The 13,240-nt window shown below is 35.2% G+C and overlaps 1 protein-coding gene across 1 annotated transcript; it reads right to left on the reverse strand.

Annotated features, from left to right (window-relative positions):
• Positions 2-10,293, reverse strand: LOC109832828 (chaperone protein DnaJ-like). Its single transcript, XM_020400269.1, has 5 exons — positions 9,987-10,293; positions 5,805-5,882; positions 5,451-5,526; positions 1,521-1,594; positions 2-443 (listed from the first exon to the last, which is right to left on the reverse strand). The coding sequence occupies exons 1-5, from the start codon at positions 10,086-10,088 to the stop codon at positions 372-374; spliced, it is 402 nt and encodes a 133-aa protein (XP_020255858.1). The 5' UTR covers positions 10,089-10,293; the 3' UTR covers positions 2-371.

Raw genomic sequence — 13,240 nt, forward strand, 5'->3', positions numbered from 1 at the left:
GGAGCTTTCAACGGTCATTTGCATTAATCGATTTTTCCCCATTAAATCATTAGTAAGGAAAAAGAATTTAACAACTTGAGCAGAACAATCAAGCCCCTCCTATATCAGCTAGGGGCAAGGGAACATCAATCTTACAATTACATCGTGCCTATGCAGAGTCTAAGAAAAGGATTCAAGAGCTTCTCAAATTAGTCCCCACATAAAAGCATGCTCTGGTACAACAAGGATAAGCATCCCATCACCCCTCTATACATTCAACTGGTCCAAATCTAAGAGAAAAGGCACTAATAACTGAATTACATGGTATGGCTCCTCAGAATTAAGAAGTTTACGATCTTCCGTGCATCGGACTGCGCAATCACCCTGCTACATTACCATACTGAAAATCTGTTCCCAAGGCCATTGCATGTCAATATCAAGCTCTTGTAGCGATTCAAGTAATCCTGGTATTCAATTGCTGGTGTCAGTAAGTATCAGTAAAGAACTGAGACATTATGTATCAAAAGGAGAACCGTCAGCAAAACATTACCTTGCGACATCCCCTGCTAGTTTAATTTTGTTTTTGCATAGAATTTCTTTAAGAAGAGAAACTAAAGCAAGAACTAAGCTTCAAGACTTTTGAGGTTTAACTAAAAAGGGGAATATGGGATGAATTGTACTCTGAAGAAACTTCTCTCTCTCCTTTTCCGAGTATATTCAACGTGCCATTGAAAACTTGGATGTCAAATGATGCTGGAGAAATTTCTACAGTGAGTTATAATTACTCATGGGTGTTAATGTGTTATTCTTTGAAGTGGACACGACGCCTTAATGTAATATGTTCTCTTACCATGCTATTTTGAAATTAGACACTACAAGGAAACTTAAACACAAATCTTCAAGGTCAGCTACAAACCCCTCTTATTCATTTGAGGGTCATTTCATCTGTGTGTTAAGAGCCAAGCATTCTAAGGGATCATAACCAATTTTCACATTGGTTTTTGCTATACCTAATGCAACATCCTCCTTTATCCCTACTAAAATGGGGGAAGTGGAAAATGATGATAAGAAAAGTTTAAAAAAAAAGAAAAGAAAAAGAAAAAGAAAAAGAAAAAAAATCAAACAAACAATAGAGATAAGATAACAAATAAGACATAAGAGGACTGATGAATCTCCCTTCTGGAGATCATAAGCAGGATACAGATTCATCCTCCTTCCTCCATCTACAGAATATCAAGCATAATTATAACACAAAATAATAATAATAATAATAATAATAATAATAATAATTGGATGCATAACTTGCAGTACTTTGTCTATGCAAGCAAGCATGTTCAAAGCTATAAGATAATAGTTCTTGGTTTGTCTACATAGAACTAACGCATCCTTAAAGTAAAGGTTAGAAGCAACTTTAACCTCATTCACAATCAGCAAGAGAGATCAGGTGTTCTTATACTTCATAAACTGGAAAGTATCATCACATATCTCGAAATGTAGCAACAGTTAATTGAACATAGCATACAAAAGAGATTGGTACCAACCGTGGTATTATAATCTAGGACATAAAGAACTCCTTTCCTGTCATATTCTCGTCTTTTGGCAGGATCACTCAGAACTGTAAAAGAAAATTTTCAGACGGTTAACCAGAGTAAAACTTATACTATGCATGCAGAAATGTACAAAGATAACAATACTGCCAAAAGAAATATGGACGCAAATCAAGCTTAAAAGTTAGTTTACAATATAAATAGGTCTCAAATGTCTGCAGACGAAATACAAAAACAAATCAGCATAATGCTTGGTTTCATGAATTATTAAACAGTTCCAGATTTTCTTCTCTTCAAAGAGAATGAAAAAACAATCTAAAGAATAAAAAGAAAGAGGACCCTATTATTTCTGATGGACTTATTAAGGTGATTTGCCAATGGCTTGTCCTTATTATTGATTTTGAGATATTCCTCCAGTGTCAGGTGAAAGGACTATAAATCTACTATATATACCGTGATATTCTTGTTTATACATGTCTATATCATGGTCATTGTTACGAAACATTATCTTTTGATAGGCTGACTAGGACTACAATCCTAGTGTTAGTCACCTATGGGTTTACCATGGGCCTAGACCAGTTACTACAAATTAATGCGAAGTATGTTCTACAAGATTGTTTGAAGACATGAAAAAATCCAGAGGAAGCATGACACTGAATTTTGAAGAAACTGACCAAAAAAGTAGATTCTAGACATTTTGATCATTCTGAGGTAACTGAGACATGGAACAATAACAACCACCACCAAGCCTTTATCCCAAATGTTTGGGATCGGCTACATAAATCTTTTTTTAACATTCCATTCTGTTATAGGTCATTTCCTCCGTTACGTTAGTCTTAATCATATCCTTCTTAATTACTTCTAACCAAGTCATTCTAGGCCGACCTCTAGATCTCCTAACCCTATTAACTCTAATATTATCACTTTTCCTAATCGGTGCACTAAAGGGTCTCCGTTGTACATGATCAAACCATCTTAATCTATTCTCTCTCATTTTATCCTCAATAGGCGCCACTTCTAATTTACTATGGATGCACTCATTTTTTATCCTATCTTTTAATGTATACCTACAAGACCATCACAACATTCTCATTTCTGCAGCTGCTACACTCATTTTTTGAACATTTTGTTTTAATTGCCCAATATTCTGACTCATAAAACATAGTTGGTCTTATAACCGTCCTATAGAATTTTCCTTTTAGTTTTATTGGTATTCTACGATCACATAAGACTCCCAAAGCACTCCTCCATTTTAACCATCCTAATTTGATTCGATGCACAATATCATCTTCTAGCTCATCATCATGTCTAATGATAGATCCTAAATAGCGAAAATAATTAGTTTTAGGTATTTTTTGGCCATCAATATGTACCATAGGCTCTCTTTTTTTCCTAGTTTTACTAAAAATGCATTCCATATACTCTGTTTTTGTACTACTAATTCTAAAACATTTAGACTCAAGAGTTTGTTTTCATCTTTCTGCTTTAAAAATAATGTCTCTTCTAGTTTCATCAACTAATATTATATCATTAACAAATAACATACACCATGAGATTTCATCCTGAATGTGTTTAGTAAGTTAGTCCATAACTAATGCAAAAATATAAGGACTTAAAGTTAACCATTAGTGTAAACCTATGGTAATAGAAAATGGTTTAGTCTCTCATTCATTAGTTATTACTCTAGTTGTTACTCTATCACACATATCTTTAATCACATCAATATAAATACTAGATACATATTTTTTTTAACACCCATCATACTACCTCTCTAGTTACTCTATCATAAGCATTTTCTAAATTGATAAAAACCATATGTAGATCATTTCTCTTCTCTCTATATCTCTCCATCAACCGTCTCAAAATATATATAGGTTTCATAGTTGACCTCCCAGACATAAAATCAAATTGATTTTTAGATATACATGTCTTTTTTCTTGGTCTTTGCTCAATTACCCTCTCCCAAAGTTTTATAATATGACTCATGAGTTTTATACCTCGATAAATTGAATAACTTTGTATATTCCCTTTATTCTTATATATCGGTATCAAAGTACTAATCCTCTACTCATCCGGTATTCTTTTCATCTCGATAATCTTATTAAATAATTTAGTTAACCATCCTAAGTCTATATCTCCAAGACATTTTCAAACTTCAATAGGGATATCGTCCGGTTCTACGGCTCGTCCACTTAGAATCTAAGCCCTTTGAAGCGCCGGTAGTTGTAGCTGTGGGTAGGGCTTTCGTTCAACTCGCTCCGGGTTCCGATCTATATGACTAACCTCCGGGCGGTACAAAGTAAACCTCTTTTTATTTTCTTTAGAGCATCTTTAACCTCGCTAATCCTAATTTTTCGACAATATCTATAGTTCCTATCATTCATTATAAGGTCAAAATCTCTATTTTGCTCACTTGTTTGGTTATCATTAAACAATTGATATAAGTAACCCCTCCACCTCCCTTTTATTTTCCCGTTGGTCACTAAAACTCATTGATCCTCACTTTCAATACATCTAATATTACTCAAATCTCTACTCTTCCTTTCTCTAATCTTAGCAAGCTTATATATATCTTTATCTCACTCCTTATATTCTAACTTCTTATAAAAAATTTCATAAACCTTGTATTTATTCTCACAAATCGCTTTTTTGCTTCCTTCCTTACTAGTTTATTTTTCTAAGTTTTCCCTACTCTTACATTTTTGCCACTATTTATATAAAGTTTTCTTCTCTCTAATAACCTTTTGTACACTCTCATTCCACCATCAACTCTCCTTACCATCTAATCTACAACATTTAGATTCTTCTAGTATATTTTTAGTCACTTTCCTAATACAAGAAGACATGCTATTCCACATAATATTAGTCTCATTATCTATGTTTCATATATTTTCTTTCATTATCTTATCTTTAAACTGTATTAAATTCTCTCCTTTTAAATTCCACCATTTAGTTTTTAGTCTTTTTTCACGTTAATTTTTCTACTCCACTTTTTAATAGATATGTCTAAGACCATCAATCTATGTTGTGTACTTAACTCTCTCCTGATATAACTTTACAATCCTTGCATATTAACCTATCCGCCATTCTAGTAAGAAAAAAAAAATCTATTTGACTATTATTAAAACCACTTTTAAATGTTATTAAGTGTTCACCCCTTTTTCTAAAAAGTATATTTGCTATTATCAAATCATACGATATTGCAAACTCTAGAATTGATTTACCCATATCGTTGTTATCTCCATACCCGAAACCTCCATATATCCTCTCACATCCGTTATTATCCTTACCAACATGCTCATTAAGATCCCCTCCTATAAGTAATTTCTCTCCAACCGAGACATGGAAATGACGCAAAATATTAACACTTCTCGATATATACACTGTGATGAAAGGCCCATACATCTCAATTTGATTTCATCCTTAACCTGTCTAAATATACACAATGATTTAATCATGACTGGTTGCTTAGTTATTGAGGAAACAATAAAACAAAAAGGAGTCACACATGTTATCAAGCAAATTAGTGATATCCCTATCTTGACATTTAATGAACTTGAAGTTTTAAACACAGCTGATGTTTTAGCCCCATAACTACACAAGTCTAACGTAAGTATTAAATGTATAGCAGGGGAAAACGTTAAGGCATATGAATTACCTATATGCAATGGTAGAGATCTCTGAAAAATGTTAGGGCGTAGAATAGTAAGAACAAAGGATGATTTCAACATATAATTCAATTAGAAAACTATACCAAATCTTGTACAGTAAAGTCAATATGGCGGAGAAATTTTAAAACAATGTTTGGTAACATTTCCAGAAATAGATCGCAAAGAAATCCCTTTCAAATGAAATGATTGAGTAGATAACTAAGGTACTGTTCCATGCTTCCTTGGATGGTCTCAGACGAAATAAGGAACTCACCCTTGTAAGCCTCATTTATCTCCTGAAACCTTGAGGTTGCATTTTCCTCGCCCTTTTTCTTATCTGGGTGCCATTTCTTGTAACAAACAAAATAAAAAGATACAACTTTGTCACAATAAATCAACAGCCTGGAGACTTTACATAATTATACAGGCCAAGCAAGGAATGACTTCACTACAAAGAACAAATAAAATCTACCAACTTGATGCGTGTGGCTGGTCTTAAGTTTTAATCAGATGAAAAGGCCTCTGAAATAAGCCGAATATTATAATCAACAAAGTTAGGCAACGTGCTACTCTTATGTCAAGAAGGGGTTGAATAAATGTACAACAAACGAAAAAGTTAAGTACTGACCAATGCCAGACGAATATAGTTGGACCTGATAGTTTCTTCAGTAGCATCGTAGTCAACTTCCAATATTCGGTAGTAGTCCTGTAAACCATTTCTAGTAAAAGTAAGCACCAGGACTCAAAAGTTCACATTAGATAGAAAGGTTTTCATGGACATCATATTAATATTGCTTTATGGTAGAGAAACTACCAATTCAAATGGATTAAGAAGTAAGAAACAATAAAACTATAGATAAAAGGAAACTAAGATTACAATTTTAAGACAACCTCAGCAATCATATAAATGTTTGATGATTGTATGTTTAATTTCTCCCTATTGGAACAAATTAATGCCTCACATTAGAGAATAGATAAAATAGAAATAAAAAAGTTCAATGATGACATCTTAAAACAGTCAATGGGATGTTATTTGAAGAGTCAATGATTGATGGGCTGTGAGGATGACAAGGAGATTGTTCAGCAAGAGGACATTGACGAGTTTGGACCAGAGAAGATTGGTGGCACGGTCGCATGAGAATCATCAGCAAGGTTCAGGTTGATACAGGAAATGCATCGATATCAGATGATCTGGTGACTCACAGAAACCAACGTTCCACTTAGTGCCAATGACACCAAAAAGGAAGTGAAGATAATAGACGAAACTGAATAAAATTTCAACAATTTGATCGAAAGAAAAGAGAATTATGGAGACACCTCACTAGTTTTAATAGTATGCGACAATGAGGGCATAGAAACAAGTTCATCCATTAGGATAATAGTGTTGCGGCGGGTAAGATGTACATATATTCGGAAGGTTATACACAATCAAATTTTGACAGAAAAATTATGGAATACCCCCTCTAGTTACCATCACCTTCACAATGACCCCCTTCAACTTCTGATGTAGGACGCTTAATCTGAGTTGGAGTCAATTTAGATTAGGAAATATAGATTAGGAAATAAATTCAATTTTAGAGTCAAATTAGATTAGGAAACAAAATTAATTTTGATTCATGATTTGTTTCCTCTATTATAAGGAGTCTTTTTACGATAGAATTTGACACTTTTTTTTATAATTCTAGTCTTAGTAGGAGTCTTATTTGATACTTTCTATTTTTATAATTCTAGTCTTACTAGGAGTCTTATTTGTTTTTCTATTTAAGAAGAGTCATGTAACCTCAAAGAATAATAACTTTTCATCAATAAAATTTCTCTTTTCAATATTTTCTTCGTGGGTTCGAAGTTCTTCGTGGATTCAAAGATCGTTCTTTGTGGATTCAGAAAACATCCTTGGTGGATTCCGAGGTTATCACTTCTGCGCTGCGTCAATTGGTATCAGAGCCTTGTTCCTCTGATCCAATGGCAGGTGATGAAGCCCATATTTCTCGAACTGAGTTCGACGTGCTAAAGACCGAAGTTAATCAGATGAAGACTGTCATGGAGCGACTTGCGGTGACAGTTGAGCGTCTGAACACGACGGGAATTCAAAATCGCGTTGATGGCCGCCAACGACGTGATCTGACTTCACAAGATAAATTCTACAGCGATGATCATAGAGGCTACCGAAGAAAGGAGAACTATGATGCTGGAGGATTAAAAATACCATCATTCAATGGAAAGATTCATGATGATGATTTTCTTGATTGGATTGATAAAGTGGATAAGTAATTTGAGTATAATATAATCCCAGAAGATTGGGAAGTTAAATTAGTTGTCTACAGGCTTAAAGAAAAAGCATCTACATGGTGGGATAAAGTACTGATAAATCGATATCATCAAGGAAAAGATCCGGTTCGAACGTGGACAAAGATGAAAAAATTATTGAGAGATCGTTTCTTACCTTCTAACTACAAGCAATGGCAGGTGTCTCTAGTGGCAAACAACAAGATGTTCACCCCCGTAAAGAAAGATTTTACCACCATCAAGATTCATCTTGAGGTCCTTGATGTTAATGATGATATTTTAATGAAGATGAATATTCTACATGATATTGTGAGTGATGTTACACATTGATATTGTCCCGATGGAGGAGAAAGATAAAATAGAGAGTGAGACGATTGATGGTATGTGTGCATTGCTTGGTGGAGAGCTTGAGATAAAAGAGATGAAAGAATTGTGTATGGAGTATGAGGAAGAAAATTATTTTTTTGAAGCAATAATCATCAATAATTTTAACAATGATGAGATGATACCGTCGACACTAGAATATGGGAAGCAACAAGGAAAATATTTGGATGAGTTTTTCATGTCAACTATAGAGTCACATGCTGTTAGTTACATACACTTATCATGGAAAAGATTCATACACAAGTTTGATACAAAAGAAGTCCTAGCAGAGGAGGTAAAAGAACAAATGAAGAAAATCAATACCAAATACAAGGCGGATGTTGATCATTGAAAGAGAAGAAAATTATTTATCAATGAAGCTACTATTCTAACAAATATAAGCTCGGGGTCGAGCTTTTTTCAACAAATGGAGACTGATGTAGGACGCTTAATCTAAGTTGGAGTCTAATTAGATTAGAAATAATAGATTAGGAAATAAATTCAATTTTAGAGTCAAATTAGATTAGGAAACAAAATCAATTTTGATTCACGATTTATTTTCTCTATTATAAGGAGTCTTTTTAGGATAGAATTTGACACTTTCTTTTTTTTGTAATTCTAGTCTTCCTAGGAGTCTTATTTGATATTTTCTATTTTTGTAATTCTAATCTTATTAGGAGCCTTAATTGTTTTTCTATTTAAGAAGAGTCATGTAACCCCAAAGAATAATAACTTTTCATCAATAAAATTTCTCTTTTTAATATTTTCTTCGTGGATTTGAAATTCTTCGTGGATTCGAAGATTGTTCTTTGTGGATTCAGAGAACACCCTCGGTGGATTCCGAGGTTATCACTTCTGCGTTGCGTCAACTTCCTAAACTACAGGTAAGTCCAGTTTATATTTAATTTTCCAATGCCACCAATAACGAGAAGCTCACGCTCCAAGTCTTCTATTTTTCATTTTTTCCCCCTTCTCATTCTCAGTATGTGAGCTCTTGAGATACTTCAGAACGTCTAAACCATCACAATGAAATACGATTTGTATCGTGGGACTCAGGAGAGAACCACAATAGCAAGTTCAACTTGCTGCAGTCTTACCAGATTTTACTAATGATAATTTGGTGACAATGCCCCGTGCACGTGCCTGGATGTCCTCATCAGAACAACAATAGCAAGCTCAACTTGCTGCAGTCTTACCAGATTTTACTAATGATAATTTGGTGACAATGCCCAGCATTTAGCTTCATTTTACTGTTGGAACTTGATCAAGTGAGAAATAAAAGAACGATTTGCATAGTACTACAATTTTATCAGTATGATAGGAACTAACCAACCCAAGCATGGAGAAAAAGTTATGAAGCCAGAAAAATGTGAAAAATCCGATATGGGAAAAAAAAAAGTATAATTATACCTAAAAATGATGGCTTAAGAGAATTACCAGAAAAAATTTAAAACGATCATTCAACATCATAACTATATCTACATTATTTATAAGGGCTTTCTCACAGGAACCACCATTAGAATTCAGTCAGCAAAACCACCTTCAAAGGGGTTCCGGTAGCAATCAACTGCCTTGGCCTATTTTCTTATGAAATTTCGGCTGAACCCCGAAATGCCCTTAAAAACTTACGTGCCGCCACGCACATTAACATGTCTTCTTAACCAAACCTAAACTGGAACTTCATGCTGTGAGGTCATTTCAGGGATTCCAATCAAAATTTCACAGGAAAATAAGCCATGAGAACCCCTTTAAAGATCGTTGCTGAACTAAGTGCACCATAAAGGTGGTTTTCGTATTCTCACCGGCCGTTTCGATGGAAAAAAAAAAAATCCTCATAATTGATAACTAGTTCACAAGTATGGTGACAAATCTGGCGCATAGAAAAATGATATAGCTAGAGCATATAACAAAATCAAATGGAAAGCAAATAATTAAAAGGCCATTAAAGGCAGTAAACTTTTTCATGCCCGGTAAATTTTACTGCAAAGAACAACTTTACAAAATACACATTACACCAACAAAAAAGCTCATAATTTTAAGCTCAGTCCTAAATTATTTTGCCTCAACATTCATTTATCATACGATTAATACTAAATAAGAATAACTGTAGCAGGATTATTTTATAAAAAAAAATCGAACACGAAATAGGAGGAAAAAGTACCTTTTGATTGGATAAGAGCGAGAGGAAATCGAATTCTGTCGTGGATTCTCGCTCTTGCTCCTGTTTATCTTCTGATTCCCGCTCGAGCTCGTCCCAGAGCATGATCTTTGACCTCTGCAACGATAAAAATTGCACCTTTTCTCGCCTTTTCTCCTTCAAGCGGGTGCAGGAAAAACGACAGGTTCTAGAGTGAAGACGATGCCGAAGGAATTTTCGGGAGGATTTTTATTATTTTTTAGCCCTTTTCCATATTTGTCCCCCACTTCTACTCTATTTATTTTGCCCCAAGAATATTCATATGTCTACAAATGCCCCCAAAATAATTTTTCGCAAGAGAGAGAGAGAGACGCCGGGAGGACAGGACAAGTTATATATACGGCCTAAACGTGAAATTCATCTGTTGATAAGCTCAAATAAGTTTTTCACGCCAGGCCCAAAACCATTTTAATTTGGAAATTCGAACGATTCGGCTGCGTCAATGGCGTCAATGGCATTCGTACATACTGTTTCTAATTTGTTTTTAGGGGAAATTGCTTCTAGCCCCCAATTTCCATACGAGTATTCCGCCCCCATCCAAGATTTTTTCAACGCTCCCAAAACCCCCAAAAGTAAAACGATAATTCCCTGAGCCCCCAAAACACAACACCCAAATGATTAAAATATGTGAAGACCATAATATCATTTCTCTCTCTTTGCAAATACCTCGTCGGCAGCCCCGAGTACGAAACAAACTCCTTCCTCGTCAACCTCCACCCGGTACGTCTCTATCAAGACCCTGACCCTAACATTTCCCCCCAATTCCTCCCTGACCGCGTGGGCCGCCGCATCCTCAACGGGCTCCCCCGGCATCATCTTCTCGGACAAAGGCGGTTCCTGCTCCTTAGGGTTCCGTCGGAGAGGAGTTGCTGGGATTCCAGGAGAGTGGAGCCGCGGGGGTTCTTAATGCGGAGGATGACCACGTTGACAGTGTGGGTGAGGGAAGAGGAGGCGAGGAGAGAGGATTCACCGTTGGTGATCTCGAGGTAGATGTTGTTTAGGGTTTTAGTGCTCGGGGTAAGGCCCCATGAGGAGAGGGAGTCGGAGGGGATGTGAGATTTTAGGAAGGCGGCGAGGGAGGAGAGAGAGAGGAGAGGAGATGATGATGATGATGATGAGCAGTAGTTTTGTTGCTTTATTTTTTTTCCTAAAATTTGTAAAGAAGAAGAATAAGAAGGGAGAAAAGAGATTTTCTTGGGGGTTAGATGTTGGTTTTGAAGGTTATATGTTAGTTGTGAAGATGTTACGGGTTAGTTGTGAAGGATACATGTTGATTGTGAATGTCACGTGTTCGTTGTTAAGGCTATATGTTGGTTTTGAAGGTTACGAGTTGGTTGTGAACGTGTTACGGGTTGATTGTGAAGGATATGTGCTGGTTGTGAAGGTTACGCATTGATTGTTAAGGTTATGTGTTGGTTACGGATTGGTTGTTAAGGTTACGAGTTGATTGTTAAGGTTACCGAGGTTACCGAGGTTCACAACCAACCTGTAATATTAACAACTAACCCGTAACATTCACAACCAACCAGTAACCTTAACAACCAACACGTATCATTCACAACCAACCCATAACACCTTCACAACCAACGCGTATTCTTCACAACCAACCCGTAACCTTCAAAACCATCATGTAACATTCTTTCACCACCAACTTATAAGCTTAACAACAAACTTATTACCATGAAATAACAATATTATATAAATTTACATACTCTATTTTAATCTCAAGTCATAAATTTCGTTACAAGTATTCCGCCGATGAACGAACGCCATTTTCTTCCCGTCGGTGAAACTTTCCCGCCGTTTCCTTATAAGTATTCCGCCGAAAAATTCTAGTTTCCTCAAGACTTTTTCTTCGCCTCATGAAGAAACGTCGGAAAAGTGTTACTGCCGATGTTGATGCTGTTGGAAAAATTTGGAGGGAACTAGAAATTTTTCCCCCAAAACCCATTTTAAATCATCACAGTAACATCATGAAAGAGAGAGAGAGAGAAAGAGAGAGAGTGAGAGAAGAGAGAGTGAGAGAGAAAAGGTAATATGGCCTTCATATATTTTAATCACTTGAGTTTTGTGTTTTGGGGCTCAGGGAATTATCGTTTTACTTTTGGAGATTTTGGAAGCATTGAAAAAGTCTTAGGTGGGGGCGAAATACTCGTATGGAAATTGGAGGCTAAAAGCAATTTCTCCTTGTTTTTATCCCTTTTTTTCATTCTAAATGTTATTCGTAACTATATTGCAATTACCACATTACTTTCGTTATCATGTTAAAATCATGTTCCGTTACTTATAACGTTATAGCAATTGACAATTTCTCACACGTGGATTAAAAAAACTGTCTCCTTTATTCCCAACTGCTTAATGCCTTTTATCAAATGATATTTCGTTGCTCTTTTATATTGTTATTCTGTTTTTTGATACAACAACAGAACCACCTTGGCACTTCATTTCCCACGTAATCTTGTTCATTTTCACATGCTACTTTTATTACTTAGATATTGTTTTTTCCCCACTATATTATTAATACTAGGGGTGCTAAACGGTATCCGTGTCCGAGGAAATATCTGTATCCTAACACGAATATGTTACTCCAGGAATATGTTATTCATATCTATAACTGATAAGATATAATCACAGATATGGTTTTGCAGTGATAAATCCTAAGCCGTATCCAAAATATCCGAATACATATTAATCATATTGTTACAATGATTTTCGTCTTTAGATTATGTAAATGAGGTTAATTTTGACGATAAAGATATCTAATCTTTGCTTTTCAGATATAATGAACATATTAATAAACTCTTTTGCATTACATGAACTATATTTTCTTGACGGTATCTAGTTTACTCATATCTATTTTTATATCCACATGCATATCCGCGTGCGTATCTGTGTCCTTTTCCAATTTTATCAGATATAGATATGATTTTTTATTACTGAGGTACATCCTCATCCAAAATAAGTAAGCGGATATGGATATGGTAACCATCATATCCAAGCCGCATCCAAACGGAATCCACCCCTAATTATGTCGTACTCTTTCAGGACCTGAAACAAAGATTTACATTACCCAGATCATGACAAGTTCAAAGTTTAGACAAGTTTCAACCAATAAAAAAATTTAAAAAAACATCAGAGCGGTACAAATTAAACAAACATCTTTTCCTTTTCTTCAAGGACTTAACCATTACGTAGCAGTTTCAGCTGATATGAAGATG

This window comes from Asparagus officinalis, chromosome 3 (genome assembly GCF_001876935.1).
Source record: "Asparagus officinalis chromosome 3, Aspof.V1, whole genome shotgun sequence".
In the NCBI taxonomy this organism is placed as follows: domain Eukaryota; kingdom Viridiplantae; phylum Streptophyta; class Magnoliopsida; order Asparagales; family Asparagaceae; genus Asparagus; species Asparagus officinalis.